Source organism: Aulonocara stuartgranti, assembly GCF_965226115.1.
Source record: "Aulonocara stuartgranti genome assembly, chromosome: 10".
Classification (NCBI taxonomy): domain Eukaryota; kingdom Metazoa; phylum Chordata; class Actinopteri; order Cichliformes; family Cichlidae; genus Aulonocara; species Aulonocara stuartgranti.
In genome coordinates, this window is record NC_138946.1 from 19,505,452 (window position 1) to 19,528,078 (window position 22,627).

The window sequence follows — 22,627 nt, forward strand, 5'->3', positions numbered from 1 at the left end:
AAAGTTAGCTTGTTTATATTATGCTAACATAGCTGTGTTGCTAGCGGTCACATAGCACATCATTATATACCAGCTAGCCCAACTTCAGTAACCCTACAAACGTCACTGCTGTTTAGCTTTCTGTCTTCATTTATGTTGGAAGTGATAGCAGAGCTGTACGTTTTCATTTGTTTCCAAAACCCGGCAGTCAGGACATGCTATATTGTATTTAGATAGAAGCTAGCGAGCTAACTCCCTGCTAACTTCTAACTCCGTTAAATGTCATAAATTCCGTTTTCATGGATGCCTGGATGTTAAACTCAATTGTTACACCTGGTAGAGCAGAACGCTGATCATTTTATTAAAGATGAAAGACTTTAGACAGTTTTTCAACGCTTAGTAATGCCATAGTTAACGTTTGATATATGGACCTGCAGCAGAGTTTAGGTCCAGACACGGCTAGTGACGTCAGACTGAACAAGGAGACGACTAAGCTCCAGTTACATCAGTGCAAGTAAACAAACAATATATATAAGAAGAGTAAGAAAATAAATATACACTTTAGGACTAGGGATAAAGGGATCAATAACAATTTAAAATTTACAGTTTGATGATTTAAAGTCTCACACACAACCGAAAGGGGAGGAGGGGGCGGCTGCTTCCAAATAGAGCGCATTTCATTCATAATGATGTAAATCCAAGCCCATTATGTATTCATGATTTGAATCCTGGGTTGTGTGAAATCTCAGAAATGCACCCTAGACAAAGTGAATCTGTGAAAGGTGTGTTAGATCATGTTGTGGTGATCCTTGGGTTGAGGGATGGGTGTTCATACTGCAGTGCAAAATTAAAACCAATGGAAGATGGACAAGAAAAGTTCAAAGCCATCAGGTCCTCAGTTTAGAAAAAAGAGAAAAGAAGAGGAGGAGAAACGAGCAAAAGATACAGGTAAGCAGATGTGTCATTGGATAATGGCAGGTCATCCTGAAACAATCAGAATCAAAATACTTTATTAATCCCTAAGGAAATTATGTGGATTACAGTTGCTCCAAGAAGAAATGGTAAAAATAGTAACAGTAACGGACTAAACTCCAAACAATACATTATATTACAGATTTTAATATTAATTAGTCATTGTCAATTGTTGATTTGTTCTGTTCTCATTGTATGACGAATTATGATGGCTGTTTGGTAGCCGTTTGCATACTATGCATACTCTCTCTCTCTCTTCATATGTGTGTGTGTGTGTACAACAGCTTTATGTTAATGTACAAATATGTTTATGTGGTTTCCATGGTTTTTGCATCTTCTTTAAGTGCGCGTCATTCCATCTCGGATTTGGACAAGACTGGTAAGCTCTCAACTTGCTCTCCGTCTGATATGATCAGGGTTTTTTGTGTGTTTTCTTGAGGTTTTGCGACGCTGCGTGTTAAAGGCCTAGCAGCCGTCATTTAGCCAATGTGAGCCACTCTGTAAGAGCAGGTGGGAGGGAACAGCTGCTTCTGTTGTAAACGTGCTTCCGACTTGGAAATTTCCTCGGTCGAGTGGGTTATCTGGCATTTCCCCTCTTGAGTTTTCTAAACACTAATTTTTGTCGATATTTTAAGTTTGTTAGTTGGACAGAGTTAAATTAGATGTCGAAAGTTACTCTTGTCTACTGGTGTTTGTTATTTAAAAGGAATCTGACAAGATGATTCAAATAAAAACAAACGGTCAAAAACTAATATTTGGCTCTCACTTATGCTAGTCTGTTTTTGAATGTAAACAAATCATCCAATCTAACACAATTTCTGATACTTGTTTGCTGAAAGTTTAGGCGATGGTATGAGGGCAGTGTTTAATATAGCGTTATTTAACTATAAGCTATAAGACTTAGAGCTTTTTATTGTCATTGTGCAGTTTTTTGCACAGCGAAATTGGGTATAATCTGTTAATGTGGCTTTTGTATTTAGTTGTTGTTGTCCAAACTCACTGTACTGCTACCTAACCAGTGTAGGATTGATGTAGTATTTAAGTTTTCTTTCCCTTTCCCTTTTTCCAAAATAACAATGAGTTGTTGTTGTTTTTTTTGTTTTGTTTTGTTTTCAGTTCATAAACGTATGTGTCTATGTTCCTAATGCAGCTATGAACAATGACCATAGTTGACAGATCTTCAGAAAAGTCTGACCACGAGTCAGCCGGACTCGGACCTGGAGCTGCTGTGTACAACAGTACACCCTCCTCTGAGGACCAGCCCAAGGACCAAGGGGCTGGTCCTCAGAGTACACCCTCCTCTGAGGACCAGCCCAAGGACCAAGGTCAGAGCAAAGCCTGGCTTTTTTTCAAAATGTCTTTTTAAGCTGTTTGAAGATTTTTATTGTCAGACAGAATAGTTTTCCAACCAGTTTTAGCAAATATGGAACCACACTTTTTAGCCATTATTTACCCATATTTGTCAGAATTGGTTTTAGTAACGTACAGCTAATCTTTTTGCTTCTGCTTTCACACAAGTTTGACAACTGCTTTTGTGGGTGTTGTGTTGCTGCTTCCCTTCTCCGTTCATTCATCCAGTTATGTAATGCATCCAGCTTTGCATGATCAGTCACTTCAGCTCGTGATGCAATTGCTGTTTTTATATAAAGACCGGCAGCCCAACTTGTTTAGCAGAAACAAAGGAGAAGGCAAATTGTCCTATCTTTCTTCCTGAGGCTGTTTAGGAGTTTTTCACAGTGGCCAGAATCACATTATATAACTGTTAATAGTTGTAGCTATTACTGTGATGTCCTGACATGACTTTGCCATGTGCCAGTGTGTGGTTGTATAAGTAAGGTGGCATTAAATTATCTCCTTTTTAAAATGTATTGAAACAGATTTTTAGTAATAATTGTGGCTCTGTGTGTCAGTGATCAACAGTGGCGATGGAATTGACTTGCCCCAGAAGGTGCTGTTCTCACCAGATCGGCTCAGCCTAAATTGGGCCCAGGTTCACCTCATTGGTGCAGGCCTCCAGAACATGGGGAACACCTGCTTCCTCAACTCAGCCCTGCAGTGTCTCAGCTACACCCCTCCTTTAGCAAACTACATGCTGACGCGGGAGCACTCCAAAACATGTAAGTTTATTTCACCAACAGTGGTGTTACGCAGTCCTGCGCTGATTCTCACATTGTATCACTCCTTACTCACTCAGTATTTTGTCTCTGTCTCTGCTGCAGGTCATGAGCCAGGGTTCTGTATGATGTGTACCATGCAAAACCACATCATTCAGGTTTTTACCAACTCTGGGAATGTCATTAAGCCCATTGGTGTACTCAATGAGCTTGGGTGTAAGTGGATGACTGTTGTTGCTGTGCTCTGTGCAAAGTGTTTACCTATATTTTAATGATAGGAGGCGCTGTGTGACTGTTTACCTTTTGTAATTTTGGAGGGAAATAATCTGGAGGGATTTTGAATTCTGTTTTTAAATAAGTGTAAACTTGCATTTAACTGTGGTATCCTTTACAATAATTCACCTCCTGCTTTGTTTTTTGGTTCTGTTTTTCCTCGGTCCCCTCACACAGGGATTGCAAACCACTTCCACTATGGAAGCCAGGAAGATGCTCATGAATTCCTGCGGTGCACAGTGGATGCTATGCAAAGGTCCTGCTTACCTGGAACCAAGTGAGTGTCATTTTACATTGCATGCATTCTAAACAAGTTAAACACACAAAAATATTTTTACTTGGGCTTGACAGTGTTTGCACTTTATTATGTAGTAAGATCCATAATTAGCTACGTAGAGGTAACACCGTGACAGTAGGAGAATATGAAATAAATCCTTTATCCTGTTTTTCAGGAAGTGCAGTTTATACTAGTTCCTTTTAACTATTAATGCTTCAATTGCTGAGAGTATTTTTCAGAAATGCAGATTCCTCAGTCTCTTGCCTGACTGACACCTCAGTTTACATACTAGGCAAGCCACTTGATATAATACCTCATTATTATATCAAGTTTTTTAATGAACTTGACTGCTCCAACACAGAAAGTATTCTTACACTGGGTGTGGTAGCTTGTTTTGGTAACAGGGCTTGAAAAGATCAGAAGCGGCTTAAACGTGTAGTAAAACAGGTGTCTGGGATTATGGCAGAGAGCTGCCAGACTTAGTGTCTAGTATAGATTTCTTCTGAGGCAACAGGGTAAGCAGTGTGAGCAGGAGCACTCAACCCCTCAGGTCATCTCTTATTCACCCTAATGGCATTAGTGCTATTATTGCAGCAGCAAAATTCAGAAAATCCAGGTTTTTCTATGTGTTACTATAGAGCTTCGAAGTCTATGTGCACATTTAACCAAAACTACACGTTTAACAGATGCACTGGGCTGAGTGTTGTGCTTCTTGTTAGACTCCTAAAAATAATTTATTAATTCATTTCTTTTTTTAAGAACCTAAAGTGTCAATTCTCATCAAATCAATTCTTCCCGTGTAGCAGCAGATGGCCTCTTAAGTAATTAATCGTGCTCCAATTCCTCCTATTGTCTTTTCTGCTACTTGAATACTGTAAAGTGATTGTCTGGTTCCAAAATGCTAAAAAATAAATGGTCAGTCAGTTAATTGTTGCACTGTCCTTATTAGTTAACTTTTGTGCTTTATCTTTTTATTATAGATTGGACAGGCAAACGACAGCAACCTCTTTCATCCATCAAGTGTTTGGCGGGTACCTAAGATCCAGAGGTAAGTCACTGTTTTTTAAGGTTTGATTTATTTTTCTTTTATTTGTCTTTTTATGTCTTACAGCTTGTGTGATACTCATAGCACTGATTTCTGTTTCAGTTAAATGTTTAAACTGCAAAGCTGTCTCAGATACATTTGACCCTTTTCTGGATGTCACTCTGGAAATTAAGGTAATTGGACAACATTCAAAGTGACGTTGCTACTATGTATTCTCTGCATTATGGAGTGTGAGGTTTTTCCTCTCTCTCTGTTCATATAGACTGCTCCAAATGTCTCCAAAGCTCTGGAGCAGTTTGTCAAGCCAGAACAGCTGGGTGGTGAAAATGCTTATAAATGCACCAAGTAAGTCAAAGAGATGCCAAACCATGATGAGTTTTAGTGTTTAGGTGTGATTTTTGTCAACAAGCTGAATGTTTGTTTCCTTCAGGTGCAACAAAATGGTAACGGCCTCAAAAAGATTTACAATCCATCGCAGCGCCAATGTGCTCACCATCTCACTCAAACGCTTTGCAGACTTCAGTGGAGGCAAAATCACAAAGGCAAATGGCCAATAGTGTCTGCTTAAGTCATAAAGATACATGACAGATGCTTTGTTTTATTATAAAACAGGATATTTGCATGTAATGTTTGAATTTTTTTGTTTGGTGTCATCAGGATGTGAAGTATTTGGAGCATCTGGATCTGCGGCCCTTCATGTCGCAGTCCCACGGGGAGCCCCAGCTCTACAGGCTGTATGCTGTGCTGGTTCACTCTGGATTGAGTTGTCATACTGGACACTATTTCTGCTATATTAAGGTACTGGCTGTGCCCGAATCTGTTTGAATGCTGCTGTTGCGTAGTACAAACAAACAAACACCATAAACAACACATTTCAGCAGAAAACTACTTTGTATGCATTGAAAGAAAGAAAAAAAAGACCCCTATATAACCATAAGATTCTTCTTTTACGAAATTCAATTCAGAAACTGAATCTGCTGTGTCACATCTCTCTCATTCTGTCTCACAGGCCAGCAATGAGCAGTGGTTTCAGATGAATGACTCGTCCGTGTCAGTCAGTGACATTAGCACTGTTCTCAACCAGCAGGCCTATGTCCTCTTCTCTACATCAAGTGAGTAAACATCGGTATTTTTAAACATTCTAGGCTTATTCCTTCAGTAGAACTTTTCCCATCATTATTTAATAATGTAGACATGTTTATTCTCACTTTTCTTGTAGAAAATGTATTATTATAACCTAATGTTATAATGTTGATGCTTTGTCATGGTTAATATTCTTTTTTCCATGTCATCAGGTGCACAGATGTGGGAAAAACTGGGGACTACAGCCACTTGAACCATAACGCTGGCATATCTGGTCAGGCATCTCCCCAGCCGGTGGTGAGCCCAGGCACCATCGCCACCATGCCTCACAACAGTGTTGGCTTCATAGGTCCCCAGCTGCCACCACACATGAACAAGGTACTTCCTCACCTGAGGGTACTGATAATGTTGTTGTTTTTGTTAAACCCAGTGTTTCATGCAAAATACATTTGTACCTTTCAATTGTGTCTGTTTGAAAAGAATGAAATGATATCATATATTCCTTATTGGCCTACATTTGTACAAAATTCCAAATTATATACACAAAGTCATAGAAATCACTGCTCCAATTGGTCATCATGATTTTAATATTCTCTTTTTCCATAACAATGAAATACGCCTTGGACAAATATGACACGTCAATATTTCATTAGTGTTGTCACATCACATCCTGTAAGCATCGTCTGTCTGTGTCCTTTCTCTGGAAATTAATATTTCCAGCCAATATAGGCAATCCATCAACATGGCTGGAGAGTTGGTAGTTATATGCAGTCTGTATAAGTGTGGTTAATCCAATGAAGATTTGTAAGGAGATGGCAGTTACTGTGAATTTACAGCAGTTACACAGTGATTAGTAATAAACAGAGCCAGTGAGAGTGAGTGGATATAAGAAAGTCAGTGACTCAGGTGTGTCGATTGGTTCTGTTTGTGAGACTGGAGGAGACGTAGAAATCTTTTGTTTTAAATCTTAGTTAGGAAGATTCCTGTTTGAAAACAAGCACTTTTTGTGAGAAATACAAGAAGTACATCTGCAGAAAGCACACAGTTACATTCTGTCCATCATGTGGACAAAATCGAAAATGTTGAGCATTGAAAAACTGAGAACGTTGGGCAAGTTCAAAATACGTGTTTGTAAGAACGAAAAAACCAAATTGTTCCTAAAATAGTTATGGAAAGTCACTGTTGTATGTCTGTGTTCTACATGTTTATCTGATGGAAAATAAAGGTGCTATTGTTTTATTGCAGTTTCTTGACAATTCTGAGTGGATTTACACAGTATGGGTCAAAATGACCCGCAACAAAATCAATGTCACTTTTTTGTTTTTCAACATAATACAAGGGTTAATTTCCAAAACTTCCATATGATCTTCAATTTGTAGCAGATCCACTATCACACAGCAGCTGGAGCAGTTTCAAATGGAGGTCAGTCCACTGCTGCCACCTGTGGCCAAGTACCAAGCCTACCATAGCCTACTACTAGATTAACTTGCTATGATGACATTGAGTAGAGGCTGAGTGGCTGCACTTACCCCTGGTACATCCAAATCTACCCACAAACATGTTGAAAGATGCAATGGCAGCAATGTGGCTTGTCAACACTGAAAACAATCAGTAAGCAAAGACATCAGGGATCACTTTTTTCTGTTTATTTAACATGCACAACATTTGTAGTCGCCTTCTGCACAGGGGAAGTCCACACACACTGTGTGGTACCACTTTCCACAGAAGGTGCATTCAATCTACAAGACTGAATGAGAAAGTCAGGGTCATTGTCTGACTGTTTATTACTAATCACTGTGTAACTGCTGTACATTCACAGTAACTGCCATCTCCTTACAAATGTTTATTAGATTAACCACACTTATACAGACTGTATATAACAACCAACTCTAAAATGTTTGTGCATGAAACGAATTCAGACGTGCTGCAGATGTGTGTCACAAGTTGATCTGGCTGTAGGCTGTGGCACTTGGCCAGTGGTGGCACTGGTTGACTCGAGTCCATGTTAGTGCACACAAAGTAAACTGCTCGCTTTAGTTGTGAAGCAAAAACGCTGAATTCGGAGAAACAAACCGTGTGAGGGGAACGATAACGACAACAAGAGTCTCCCGATCGTTTACTCTTGTTGTCCTGTGAACAACATCGGCATGGTGTTAATTGTTTGCTGTTTTCGCGATCGCGTCGCGCATGAGGATAACCCTAGGTAAACTCGCCACATTTTTAAACATTTTGTTGTTCAACAGCATCAAGACTGACGGAGTGTGTTTGAGATAACCTCACAAGTGTCACAGATGACACATTTGGCGTTTTTTTGCTAGTCTGTAGGTAGCAGCTCCTGAAACAGAAGTCTGCCACACATCTGTTCGACTAACGCCAGTTGATCTAAACGCCAGTAGATCTGGAACACCGGCAGCCTCGCCTCTGTCAGTGCGCCTCAGGGCGGCTGTGGCTACAATTTAGCTTGCCATCACCAGTGTGTGTGAATGGGTGGATGACTGAACGTGTAAAGTGCTTTGGGGTCCTTAGGGACTAAGTAAAGCGCTATACAAATACAGGCCATTTACTTAATGCTGAAATCTAATCTATTGTATTAAATGGGTATGCTTATAGTTTGGGTAATTTTGTTATGTCAACAAGTTCTGTTTTAAAACTTAATCTCTTGTTAACTGTTCAGATTGCTGAGGTGATTGATGATCGACCTGAGGAAGTGAAACAGATGGAAGTTTTTAGGACCAGCAACAGATGGAAAGCAATTGGAGGTAAATAAGAAGTCACAGAAGTAGGGGGGGATTTGTGCAATATTAAGTTAAGACTGTTGTTTACTATAGTTTTACTTCCTCTCCTAAAAGTGGATCAAAATGATGACACAGAGGAAGGAAATGGAAAAGAACATCAAAATACAGAGGCTGGCTCATTAAGCAGAGGTCTACATGACTCACCCGAGTTGTCTTCAAAGAGAAGAGGACAGGATTCTCCTGTCAAAAAGACCCGGCATGACTCCTCCAGACATCTCTCCACCAAAGAAGAAGCCTCGGAAGTACTCTCCGGATGTCTCTCCTCACAGGACAAGACGTCACGACTCTCCTGATGTCTCTCCTCCCAGGAGAAGACGTCATGACTCTCCAGATGTCTCTCCTCCCAGGACTAGACCTCACGACTCTCCAGATGTCTCTCCTCCCAGGAGAAGACGTCATGACTCTCCAGATGTCTCTCCTCCCAGGACTAGACCTCACGACTCTCCAGATGTCTCTCCTCCCAGGAGAAGACGTCATGACTCTCCAGATGTCTCTCCTCCCAGGACTAGACCTCATGACTCTCCAGATGTCTCTCCTCCCAGGACTAGACCTCACGACTCTCCAGATGTCTCTCCTCCCAGGACTAGACCTCACGACTCTCCAGATGTCTCTCCTCCCAAGAGAAGACGTCACGACTCTCCTGTTGTTCTCTCCTCCCAAGAGAAGACGTCATGACTCTCCAGATGTCTCTCCTCACAGGAGAAGACCTCACCGACTCTCCAGATGTCTCTCCTCCCAGGAGAAGACGTCACGACTCTCCTGATGTCTCTCCTCACAGGACTAGACCTCACGACTCTCCAGATGTCTCTCCTCCCAGGAGAAGACGTCATGACTCTCCAGATGTCTCTCCTCCCAGGACTAGACATCACAACTCTCCAGATGTCTCTCCTCCCAAGAGAAGACGTCACGACTCTCCAGATGTCTCTCCTCCCAAGAGAAGACGTCACGACTCTCCTGTTGTCTCTCCTCCCAAGAGAAGACGTCATGACTCTCCAGATGTCTCTCCTCACAGGAGAAGACCTCACGACTCTCCAGATGTCTCTCCTCCCAAGAGAAGACGTCACGACTCTCCTGATGTCTCTCCTCCCAGGAGAAGACGTCATGACTCTCCAGATGTCTCTCCTCCCAAGAGAAGACGTCACGACTCTCCAGATGTCTCTCCTCCCAGGAGAAGACGCCATGACTCCCCAGACTTGTCACCACCAAGACAGTGTTCAGGAAAGTCAGAAAAAATGCAAAGTAAAGGTCAGTGATCCATTTAAATTGTAAAGTGGAATCTGGTGTGGCATATGAATAAAAGTAAAAAGCAGAGACCCATTTAACATGAGTTTTGAATTGAAATTTATTTTAAAGACATAGCTTGATCTAATAATAAATCTTTAATTTTTGTCCAAAAGGCATTACAAAATGAAAATTAACAAATTAACTGTGTCTTTGTCAGATTCAGCCTCCAACAAAAGCAAGCTCAGCTCATCCTTGTTAAGTAAAAAATGCTCACCGGATCCTCATCGGTCAGCGGTGGCTAAGAAGGGTCAGAATAGACATGATTCAGACTCGGATCCGTCTCCCCCGAGGAAAAGGCCCCTGAAGGGAAACGCCTCAGACTCCGACCAATCTCCCCCAAGGAGGCCCTCAAAAACTAAACGGGGCTCAGACTCTGACCAGTCTCCACCCAGGGGGCAGCCACCGAGTGGAAGGGACTCGGATGGAGATTTGTCACCACCTCGTAGGCCAGGCCAGTCACAGGTAAGCAGACTGTGTTGGAACAAAGATTAATGTCAAATCCGATTTCACTCAAATGTTATATTTTTCAATTGTCTTTTTTTTTTTATAACCAGGGCCAAAGGATGCTATCTGGTGGAAAGGCAGGCCTGGTTTCTGTGGACATTTTAAGGAAAGAGCAAAAGGAGAACAGACGCAGAGAAAAACACAATCAGCCACTTGAAGGTTTCATCAACTTTTCTCTCTTAAGATTTTTTTACACCCATTGATTGAAGAGCTTCATACAGCTTTGCATCTCATTTCAGCTTATCATCTATATTGTCGTATTTTATTTAGTCCTAAAATTAAATAATGACGTTTCTACATACTTACCCATTCATCCCCTTTGACCAGATGAATCGCGTAAGGCTCAGACGATTTTCAGAGACAAAAGTGGCAAAAGGAGGGATCTGGATTCAGAGAGAAATGAACAGAAAAAGAAAGCTGGTGAAAAAGCGGCAAGAGACGAGAAATACGCTCAGTGGGGAAAACGGTAAATGTGCATGATCATTTCAAATATCACAGTTTATGTGATTATATCCACATAAAAAATTATAAAAGTGGTTCAATGGTTTATGTTAAAATGTATGTATAGGTTGGCACAGATCCAGATGCATCACCAGAAACTTAAGGAAGCGCTGCGCGAAGCCCTTAAGCCACTTGAGGATCTTGACCGCATGTTGAGAGAACAGGAAAGAGAAGGCGATCCTATGGCTGCAATGCGCAGGCGTAAAAAGGACCGTGGCACAAAAACACAAGATATTTAACTCAAAGAGAAGAGGACAGGATTCTCCTGTCAAAAAGACCCGGCATGACTCTCCAGACATCTCTCCACCAAAGAGAAGTCGGAAGTACTCTCCGAATGTCTCTCCTCACAGGACAAGACGTCACGACTCTCCTGATGTCTCTCCTCCCAGGACTAGACCTCACGACTCTCCAGATGTCTCTCCTCCCAGGAGAAGACGTCATGACTCTCCAGATGTCTCTCCTCCCAGGACTAGACCTCACGACTCTCCAGATGTCTCTCCTCCCAGGAGAAGACGTCATGACTCTCCTGATGTCTCTCCTCCCAGGACTAGACCTCACGACTCTCCAGATGTCTCTCCTCCCAGGAGAAGACGTCATGACTCTCCAGATGTCTCTCCTCCCAGGACTAGACCTCACGACTCTCCAGATGTCTCTCCTCCCAGGAGAAGACGTCATGACTCTCCAGATGTCTCTCCTCCCAGGACTAGACCTCATGACTCTCCAGATGTCTCTCCTCCCAAGAGAAGACGTCACGACTCTCCTGTTGTCTCTCCTCCCAAGAGAAGACGTCATGACTCTCCAGATGTCTCTCCTCCCAGGAGAAGACGTCATGACTCTCCAGATGTCTCTCCTCCCAGGACTAGACCTCACGACTCTCCAGATGTCTCTCCTCCCAGGAGAAGACGTCATGACTCTCCAGATGTCTCTCCTCCCAGGACTAGACCTCATGACTCTCCAGATGTCTCTCCTCCCAAGAGAAGACGTCACGACTCTCCTGTTGTCTCTCCTCCCAAGAGAAGACGTCATGACTCTCCAGATGTCTCTCCTCACAGGACTAGACCTCACGACTCTCCAGATGTCTCTCCTCCCAGGAGAAGACGTCACGACTCTCCTGATGTCTCTCCTCACAGGACTAGACCTCACGACTCTCCAGATGTCTCTCCTCCCAGGAGAAGACGTCATGACTCTCCAGATGTCTCTCCTCCCAGGACTAGACATCACAACTCTCCAGATGTCTCTCCTCCCAAGAGAAGACGTCACGACTCTCCTGATGTCTCTCCTCCCAGGAGAAGACGTCATGACTCTCCAGATGTCTCTCCTCCCAATAGAAGACGTCACGACTCTCCAGATGTCTCTCCTCCCAGGAGAAGACGCCATGACTCCCCAGGCTTGTCACCACCAAGACAGTGTTCAGGAAAGTCAGAAAAAATGCAAAGTAAAGGTCAGTGATCCATTTAAATTGTAAAGTGGAATCTGGTGTGGCATATGAATAAAAGTAAAAAGCAGAGACCCATTTAACATGAGTTTTGAATTGAAATTTATTTTAAAGACATAGCTTGATCTAATAATAAATCTTTAATTTTTGTCCAAAAGGCATTACAAAATGAAAATTAACAAATTAACTTTGTCAGATTCAGCCTCCAACAAAAGCAAGCTCAGCTCATCCTTTTAAGTAAAAAACGCTCACCGGATCCTCATCGGTCAGCGGTGGCTAAGAAGGGTCAGAATAGACATGATTCAGACTCGGATCCGTCTCCCCCGAGGAAAAGGCCCCTGAAGGGAAACGCCTCAGACTCCGACCAATCTCCCCCAAGGAGGCCCTCAAAAACTAAACGGGGCTCAGACTCTGACCAGTCTCCACCCAGGGGGCAGCCACCGAGTGGAAGGGACTCGGATGGAGATTTGTCACCACCTCGTAGGCCAGGCCAGTCACAGGTAAGCAGACTGTGTTGGAACAAAGATTAATGTCAAATCTGATTTCACTCAAATGTTATATTTTTCAATTGTCTTTTTTTTTTTATAACCAGGGCCAAAGGATGCTATCTGGTGGAAAGGCAGGCCTGGTTTCTGTGGACATTTTAAGGAAAGAGCAAAAGGAGAACAGACGCAGAGAAAAACACAATCAGCCACTTGAAGATTTCATCAACTTTTCTCTCTTAAGATTTTTTTACACCCATTGATTGAAGAGCTTCATACAGCTTTGCATCTCATTTCAGCTTATCATCTATATTGTCGTATTTTATTTAGTCCTAAAATTAAATAATGAAGTTTCTACATACTTACTCATTCATCCCCTTTGACCAGATGAATCGCGTAAGGCTCAGGCGATTTTCAGAGACAAAAGTGGCAAAAGGAGGGATCTGGATTCAGAGAGAAATGAACAGAAAAAGAAAGCTGGTGAAAAAGCGGCAAGAGACGAGAAATACGCTCAGTGGGGAAAACGGTAAATGTGCATGATCATTTCAAATATCACAGTTTATGTGATTATATCCACATAAAAAATTATAAAAGTGGTTCAATGGTTTATGTTAAAATGTATGTATAGGTTGGCACAGATCCAGATGCATCAGCAGAAACTTAAGGAAGCGCTGCGCGAAGCCCTTAAGCCACTTGAGGATCTTGACCGCATGTTGAGAGAACAGGAAAGAGAAGGCGATCCTATGGCTGCAATGCGCAGGCGTAAAAAGGACCGTGGCACAAAAACACAAGATATTTAACTCAAAGAGAAGAGGACAGGATTCTCCTGTCAAAAAGACCCGGCATGACTCTCCAGACATCTCTCCACCAAAGAGAAGTCGGAAGTACTCTCCGGATGTCTCTCCTCACAGGACAAGACGTCACGACTCTCCTGATGTCTCTCCTCCCAGGACTAGACCTCACGACTCTCCAGATGTCTCTCCTCCCAGGAGAAGACGTCATGACTCTCCAGATGTCTCTCCTCCCAGGACTAGACCTCACGACTCTCCAGATGTCTCTCCTCCCAGGAGAAGACGTCATGACTCTCCTGATGTCTCTCCTCCCAGGACTAGACCTCACGACTCTCCAGATGTCTCTCCTCCCAGGAGAAGACGTCATGACTCTCCAGATGTCTCTCCTCCCAGGACTAGACCTCACGACTCTCCAGATGTCTCTCCTCCCAGGAGAAGACGTCATGACTCTCCAGATGTCTCTCCTCCCAGGACTAGACCTCATGACTCTCCAGATGTCTCTCCTCCCAAGAGAAGACGTCACGACTCTCCTGTTGTCTCTCCTCCCAAGAGAAGACGTCATGACTCTCCAGATGTCTCTCCTCACAGGACTAGACCTCACGACTCTCCAGATGTCTCTCCTCCCAGGAGAAGACGTCACGACTCTCCTGATGTCTCTCCTCACAGGACTAGACCTCACGACTCTCCAGATGTCTCTCCTCCCAGGAGAAGACGTCATGACTCTCCAGATGTCTCTCCTCCCAGGACTAGACATCACAACTCTCCAGATGTCTCTCCTCCCAAGAGAAGACGTCACGACTCTCCTGATGTCTCTCCTCCCAGGAGAAGACGTCATGACTCTCCAGATGTCTCTCCTCCCAAGAGAAGACGTCACGACTCTCCAGATGTCTCTCCTCCCAGGAGAAGACGCCATGACTCCCCAGACTTGTCACCACCAAGACAGTGTTCAGGAAAGTCAGAAAAAATGCAAAGTAAAGGTCAGTGATCCATTTAAATTGTAAAGTGGAATCTGGTGTGGCATATGAATAAAAGTAAAAAGCAGAGACCCATTTAACATGAGTTTTGAATTGAAATTTATTTTAAAGACATAGCTTGATCTAATAATAAATCTTTAATTTTTGTTCAAAAGGCATTACAAAATGAAAATTAACAAATTAACTGTGTCTTTGTCAGATTCAGCCTCCAACAAAAGCAAGCTCAGCTCATCCTTGTTAAGTAAAAAACGCTCACCGGATCCTCATCGGTCAGCGGTGGCTAAGAAGGGTCAGAATAGACATGATTCAGACTCGGATCCGTCTCCCCCGAGGAAAAGGCCCCTGAAGGGAAACGCCTCAGACTCCGACCAATCTCCCCCAAGGAGGCCCTCAAAAACTAAACGGGGCTCAGACTCTGACCAGTCTCCACCCAGGGGGCAGCCACCGAGTGGAAGGGACTCGGATGGAGATTTGTCACCACCTCGTAGGCCAGGCCAGTCACAGGTAAGCAGACTGTGTTGGAACAAAGATTAATGTCAAATCCGATTTCACTCAAATGTTATATTTTTCAATTGTCTTTTTTTTTTTTTATAACCAGGGCCAAAGGATGCTATCTGGTGGAAAGGCAGGCCTGGTTTCTGTGGACATTTTAAGGAAAGAGCAAAAGGAGAACAGACGCAGAGAAAAACACAATCAGCCACTTGAAGGTTTCATCAACTTTTCTCTCTTAAGATTTTTTTACACCCATTGATTGAAGAGCTTCATACAGCTTTGCATCTCATTTCAGCTTATCATCTATATTGTCGTATTTTATTTAGTCCTAAAATTAAATAATGAAGTTTCTACATACTTACCCATTCATCCCCTTTGACCAGATGAATCGCGTAAGGCTCAGACGATTTTCAGAGACAAAAGTGGCAAAAGGAGGGATCTGGATTCAGAGAGAAATGAACAGAAAAAGAAAGCTGGTGAAAAAGCGGCAAGAGACGAGAAATACGCTCAGTGGGGAAAACGGTAAATGTGCATGATCATTTCAAATATCACAGTTTATGTGATTATATCCACATAAAAAATTATAAAAGTGGTTCAATGGTTTATGTTAAAATGTATGTATAGGTTGGCACAGATCCAGATGCATCACCAGAAACTTAAGGAAGCGCTGCGCGAAGCCCTTAAGCCACTTGAGGATCTTGACCGCATGTTGAGAGAACAGGAAAGAGAAGGCGATCCTATGGCTGCAATGCGCAGGCGTAAAAAGGACCGTGGCACAAAAACACAAGATATTTAACTCAAAGAGAAGAGGACAGGATTCTCCTGTCAAAAAGACCCGGCATGACTCTCCAGACATCTCTCCACCAAAGAGAAGTCGGAAGTACTCTCCGGATGTCTCTCCTCACAGGACAAGACGTCACGACTCTCCTGATGTCTCTCCTCCCAGGACTAGACCTCACGACTCTCCAGATGTCTCTCCTCCCAGGAGAAGACGTCATGACTCTCCAGATGTCTCTCCTCCCAGGACTAGACCTCACGACTCTCCAGATGTCTCTCCTCCCAGGAGAAGACGTCATGACTCTCCTGATGTCTCTCCTCCCAGGACTAGACCTCACGACTCTCCAGATGTCTCTCCTCCCAGGAGAAGACGTCATGACTCTCCAGATGTCTCTCCTCCCAGGACTAGACCTCACGACTCTCCAGATGTCTCTCCTCCCAGGAGAAGACGTCATGACTCTCCAGATGTCTCTCCTCCCAGGACTAGACCTCATGACTCTCCAGATGTCTCTCCTCCCAAGAGAAGACGTCACGACTCTCCTGTTGTCTCTCCTCCCAAGAGAAGACGTCATGACTCTCCAGATGTCTCTCCTCACAGGACTAGACCTCACGACTCTCCAGATGTCTCTCCTCCCAGGAGAAGACGTCACGACTCTCCTGATGTCTCTCCTCACAGGACTAGACCTCACGACTCTCCAGATGTCTCTCCTCCCAGGAGAAGACGTCATGACTCTCCAGATGTCTCTCCTCCCAGGACTAGACATCACAACTCTCCAGATGTCTCTCCTCCCAGGAGAAGACGTCACGACTCTCCTGATGTCTCTCCTCCCAGGAGAAGACGTCATGACTCTCCAGATGTCTCTCCTCCCAAGAGAAGACGTCACGACTCTCCAGATGTCTCTCCTCCCAAGAGAAGACGTCACGACTCTCCAGATGTCTCTCCTCCCAGGAGAAGACGCCATGACTCCCCAGACTTGTCACCACCAAGACAGTGTTCAGGAAAGTCAGAAAAAATGCAAAGTAAAGGTCAGTGATCCATTTAAATTGTAAAGTGGAATCTGGTGTGGCATATGAATAAAAGTAAAAAGCAGAGACCCATTTAACATGAGTTTTGAATTGAAATTTATTTTAAAGACATAGCTTGATCTAATAATAAATCTTTAATTTTTGTCCAAAAGGCATTACAAAATGAAAATTAACAAATTAACTGTGTCTTTGTCAGATTCAGCCTCCAACAAAAGCAAGCTCAGCTCATCCTTGTTAAGTAAAAAACGCTCACCGGATCCTCATCGGTCAGCGGTGGCTAAGAAGGGTCAGAATAGACATGATTCAGACTCGGATCCGTCTCCCCCGAGGAAAAGGCCCCTGAAGGGAAACGCCTCAGACTCCGACCAATCTCCCCCAAGGAGGCCCTCAAAAACTAAACGGGGCTCAGACTCTGACCAGTCTCCACCCAGGGGGCAGCCACCGAGTGGAAGGGACTCGGATGGAGATTTGTCACCACCTCGTAGGCCAGGCCAGTCACAGGTAAGCAGACTGTGTTGGAACAAAGATTAATGTCAAATCTGATTTCACTCAAATGTTATATTTTTCAATTGTCTTTTTTTTTTTATAACCAGGGCCAAAGGATGCTATCTGGTGGAAAGGCAGGCCTGGTTTCTGTGGACATTTTAAGGAAAGAGCAAAAGGAGAACAGACGCAGAGAAAAACACAATCAGCCACTTGAAGGTTTCATCAACTTTTCTCTTAAGATTTTTTTACACCCATTGATTGAAGAGCTTCATACAGCTTTGCATCTCATTTCAGCTTATCATCTATATTGTCGTATTTTATTTAGTCCTAAAATTAAATAATGAAGTTTCTACATACTTACCCATTCATCCCCTTTGACCAGATGAATCGCGTAAGGCTCAGACGATTTTCAGAGACAAAAGTGGCAAAAGGAGGGATCTGAATTCAGAGAGAAATGAACAGAAAAAGAAAGCTGGTGAAAAAGCGGCAAGAGACGAGAAATACGCTCAGTGGGGAAAACGGTAAATGTGCATGATCATTTCAAATATCACAGTTTATGTGATTATATCCACATAAAAAATTATAAAAGTGGTTCAATGGTTTATGTTAAAATGTATGTATAGGTTGGCACAGATCCAGATGCATCACCAGAAACTTAAGGAAGCGCTGCGCGAAGCCCTTAAGCCACTTGAGGATCTTGACCGCATGTTGAGAGAACAGGAAAGAGAAGGCGATCCTATGGCTGCAATGCGCAGGCGTAAAAAGGACCGTGGCACAAAAACACAAGATATTTAACATTACATATGTTTTATTTTATTTATGACTTTATTTTATTTCACCAGGTCAATCCTTGTAAGAAGCTTTTAAATAGCAGCAGTTTTGCTTTTGCTACTGTTTGTATTTTTATTTATTTGTATGTTTGTTTTGATTTTTGTAGAGAAACCTCGATATAAAGGCCCTGCTCCACCTCCAAACCGGTTCAATATTCCACCGGGGTACCGCTGGACGGAGTTGACAGGTAGAGTTTGTGCATCGGTGACAGAGGAAAACTGTTGAGGACAGAACTGTAGTTTAATATTGAATGTTTTTAATACACACATCAGTTTGTCATTTTGCACATTAATGGTAAAGAAATTGTGATCATTTTTTTCCACGTCTATATTAAATTTGCGCCTAATTGAATGGATTGTCTTTGGCCTTTTAGCTTGTCGTATCATAATTAATAGGGTTATTTTATTTGTGTCTTGCAGGTCAAATGGTTTTGAACAGAAACGCTACCAGAGGATGGCAGATAAAAAGGCTGTGCAGGAAGCGGCCTATAAATGGAGTGTGGAGGATATGTAAAGGCTTTCAGAAAATGATGAATCTGGAGCAGAGCTAAAGAGCACACCTTCTCAACCTTTATGTATAATTGTTATGCTGTTAGAACAACAAGACTAGATGCATCTACGCAGCAAAAGTTCTTTTTTAAATAAACTACATAGAAGAATTTGTTTCACCTTTCCAAACCCTTTTGATACTGTACCATGTGTATCAGATGGAACTGTACAGAAAAATGAAGTGAAGCATGTTCACAATTTTTGTAAGAAGTTATTCACCGTGGAGCAGAAGCTGTTGTGGTTTCAGTGTTTTATTAAAGAATGTTTTTGTAATGCATTGTCCCAAGAGTGTTCAGGCACCTGTAACTTGGATAGCATTTGACATTCAGTCTTTTTAGATAATTTTATACACTTACCACCCATTTTATTAGGCAACAGTAACTCAAATAACCGCTTGTTACAACCAACATATTTTGGTCCTGGACATAGAAATAGAGACATGTCCCTCATGACTCCAAATGAAACGTAGTGCACAGCAACCAAATGCTGAAAGAGAGTGTCCACAGCTGACTGTCGATGGTATGGTATAGCTGTGAGGCGTTTGTGTACAAGATAAATGCACATTTGAGAGTTCTGTGGTGTAGCTAAAAAAGACTGGCCTACAGAGATGTGAAAAAAGCGGCATTCAAATAAGTCATTCCTTGCCATATTAATCAGGGAGTACATACACTGACAGGATGCTGTGACTCTCACAGTGAGGGAATCAGGTTGGGCTCTAATATTTTTTCTAGCAATGTCCGATTCAGTCTAACATCTGTAAAAGTTTTAAGGCACTTTCCACCAGCACTGTCAAAAAGAATTATGGAAGAATGATTTGTAGAATCAAGGAATCGGTGTCCTGGTTGCACATGCTGGACCAATGGCTTAATAACACAACAATGCTATTGCCTTTAATCTGTCACTATCTATGCTATTGATTATGGTGTAATTATATAAAATTATTTTTTTTTTTTAAAAAGTGACAGTATTGTGCAATGAATAAAAAGTTTTATTTATAAACTTTTTATTTTTATAAAAAGTATTATTTATTATTATAATAAACCTTACTTCATATAAACTACACAAAGTGTTCTCTAAGTACGGAGACATCCAGCGGCTCCGGCTGGTCCGGGACATTGTCACGGGTTTCTCCAAAAGATATGCCTTCATTGAGTACAAAGAGGAGCGATCTGTGGTCGGGACAGCTAACAAGCTGGTGGTCGACCAGCATGAAGTGTTCGTGGATTTTGAGCAAGAGAGGACTCTTAAAGGATGGGTGCCGCGGCGGCTCGGCGGCGGGCTTGGAGGGAAAAAGGAATCCGGACAGCTGCGGTTCGGCGGCAGGGACAGGCCTTTCCGTAAACCCATCAATCTCGGGGTAGACCCGGTGCAGGAACGAGGTGGTGGTGGTGGTGGTGGAGGGAGGGAGTGGGGCAGACCAAGCGGGAGAGCCAGAGAGGATCGGGACCGACACAGAACAGAAGAGTGGGGCAACAGAGGAAGGAGAGATGACCGGGACAGAGGCCGAGAGTGGGATGACCGCAGGCACGGAGACAGGAGCAGGCACCGGGACCGGAGATGAAGCATGTGGCTGCACTTCAGCGGTACTGCAAGACTGACGGATGGTTCAAAGCACAGCTGAAGGCTTTCAAAGGAGGACAGTGAATGAGTGTGTGACTTGGATAACTGTTTGTGTGAAAGGTTACTTTTTTGTATGCTGATATTCTTCAGATTGTACTGTATGGTAATCAGGACTCTGCCTGTGGCTGTCATATTCAGTTCTTCTCAGGGAAGTCTCAGGAATGACAAAGTAGGGTTGTTGTGATGCATTGAGTTTTTCCTTTCCAGTCACCTTTCTCACTCACTATGTATTAATAGACCTCTCTGCATTGAATCATATCTGTTATTAACCTCTGTCTCTCTTCCACAGCATGTCTTTATCCTGTCTTCCTTCTCTCACCCCAACCGGTCGCAGCAGATGGCCCCGCCCCTCCCTGAGCCTGGTTCTGCCGGAGGTTTCTTCCTGTTAAAAGGGAGTTTTTCCTTCCCACTGTCGCCAAAGTGCTTGCTCATAGGGGGTCATATGATTGTTGGGTTTTTCTCTATGAAGCGCCTTGAGGCGACTTTTGTTGTGATTTGGCGCTATATAAATAAAATTGAATTGAATTGAATTGAAATTGTGTTTTGTTGGGGTTTTTTTTTTTTACAAGTCTTTATTCTAGCGAAAAAATTACAATACGGGTGGTGTCCAGCCAAATGAGACTTACATCCCGGATGTCAAACATGAGCGCCAGCAGCCAGAATCACTGCTTAAGAGTCCAATTGGATTGCTTTGGGAAATCGGAACTGTACTTTTATACAGTTATCATAAATATTATTACCCCACATATACAATTCAAATTTTATTTCTTGCAATTTAAGTCCCAACAGACTTTTTTCCCCATTTACTACAGAATGTTGTTTATCATGTAGATAAACTGAGACAAACAAAACTGCATTTCTTTTTCTGATATTAAGATATTCCAGGGATTAAATGCATAGTTAAACTTCTTTTCACTGACAGAAAGGGAAGTTTCGCTGGTCCGGCCCACTCAAGGTCAAAGGCTATATGTGACTCGCAATGTAAAATGAGTTTGCAGTTTTGTTTTGTTTTTAAAAAAGCATAAGTTTAAGAGCACATTGTCAGCCCCATTTCTTTAAAAAAAAAAAAGTAAATCAGATTATATCATAAACAATAAAATTCGTCATTGTTTTGAAATCTAAGGTGTTACTGTTTGTCAAAGTGTTGCAACATGTTTAAGATTTCCCAAGTTGGGTAGTTTTCCAGTGTAGCCTCATGTGACCCCTGTTTTCAGAGTTGGTAATGATGTGTTGTGCAAGATTTATACTTGAGGGAAGAAAACTCAGTATTCAAACACATTTACTCCTTTTTCCATATACATGCAACTCAGGAATTTGAATCAAATGCTTACTCAAATCAAATCAAAATCAAATCAAATCACTTTTATTGTCACATCACATGTGCAGGCACACTGGCACAGCACATGCGAGTGAAATTCTTGTGTGCGAGCCCCACAAGCAACAGAGATGTGCAAACACAACAACACAAACGAGCAAAATACAAGAATGGCCAACCTGAAACTAATAAATATATGTACAATATATAATAGTGTATGCATTTCTGGATGTGTATACTAAATATTTTCCTACGTGTGTGTGTGTGTGTGTGTGTGTATACACATTTTTACAAATTAAATAGTAAAAAAATAAAATAAAATAATAATAATAATAATAATAATAAAATATATAAAATATACAGAGTTGAATATGTGCAAAACAAGTGGCATTTATATACAGTGTGGAGTGCATAATGTTGAAGTTCCAGTAGTGAAGCTGAGGTGTCTATGACGTGTTCAGCAGTCTGATGGCCTGGTGGAAGAAGCTGTCTCTCAGTCTGCTGGTACGGGACCGGATGCTGCAGAACCTCCTTCCTGATGGAAGTAGTCTGAACAGTTTATGGCTGGGGTGACTGGAGTCCTTGATGATCCTCCCCGCTTTCCTCAGGCAGCGCTTCCTGTAGATGTCTTGGAGGGAGGGAAGCTCACCTCCAATTATCCGTTCAGAGCACCGCACTACTCGCTGGAGAGCTTTGCAGTTGTAGGCGGTGCTGTTGCCATACCAGGTGGTGATGCATCCAGTGAGGATGCTCTCAATGGCACAGTGATAGAAGGTCCTGAGGATGCGGGGGCTCATGCCGAATCTTTTCAGTCTCCTGAGAAAGAAGAGGCGCTGCTGCGCCTTCTTCACTGTTTTGTTTGTGTGTACTGACCACGTAAGATCCTCAGCCAGATGTACTCCAAGGAACCGGAAGCTGCTCACTCTCTCCACAGCAGCGCCGTTGATGGTGATGGGGGTGTGTACTTCTCTGCACCTCCGGAAGTCCACTATCAACTCCTTTGTCTTTGCGACGTTGAGGGTG

The 22,627-nt window shown here is 42.7% G+C and overlaps 1 protein-coding gene and 1 pseudogene across 2 annotated transcripts; both read left to right on the top strand.

The window, feature by feature from the left end:
* The first annotated feature begins 835 nt into the window (after positions 1-835).
* On the top strand, positions 836-18,942 carry LOC309715845 (annotated as a pseudogene). The gene is made up of 33 exons (XR_014280702.1): positions 836-927; positions 1,296-1,330; positions 2,102-2,276; positions 2,862-3,068; positions 3,171-3,281; positions 3,516-3,615; positions 4,596-4,663; positions 4,763-4,833; positions 4,923-5,005; positions 5,091-5,202; positions 5,318-5,458; positions 5,670-5,772; positions 5,956-6,121; positions 8,418-8,502; positions 8,593-8,780; positions 9,222-9,783; positions 9,980-10,284; positions 10,377-10,485; positions 10,654-10,792; positions 10,895-11,061; positions 12,156-12,245; positions 12,533-12,762; positions 14,398-14,512; positions 14,709-15,013; positions 15,108-15,216; positions 15,385-15,523; positions 15,626-15,759; positions 17,001-17,305; positions 17,398-17,506; positions 17,673-17,811; positions 17,914-18,047; positions 18,162-18,308; positions 18,541-18,942. The product of XR_014280702.1 is annotated as an uncharacterized misc_RNA (transcript).
* Positions 18,943-19,127: 185 nt separating this feature from the next.
* Positions 19,128-20,481, top strand: LOC309715846 (U11/U12 small nuclear ribonucleoprotein 35 kDa protein-like; the record flags this gene model as incomplete). The annotated part of the gene is made up of 3 exons (XM_082549282.1): positions 19,128-19,188; positions 19,689-20,249; positions 20,293-20,481. The coding sequence occupies 2 exons, from the start codon at positions 19,128-19,130 to the stop codon at positions 20,228-20,230; spliced, it is 603 nt and encodes a 200-aa protein (XP_082405408.1). The 3' UTR covers positions 20,231-20,249; positions 20,293-20,481.
* Between the last annotated feature and the right edge of the window lie 2,146 nt (positions 20,482-22,627).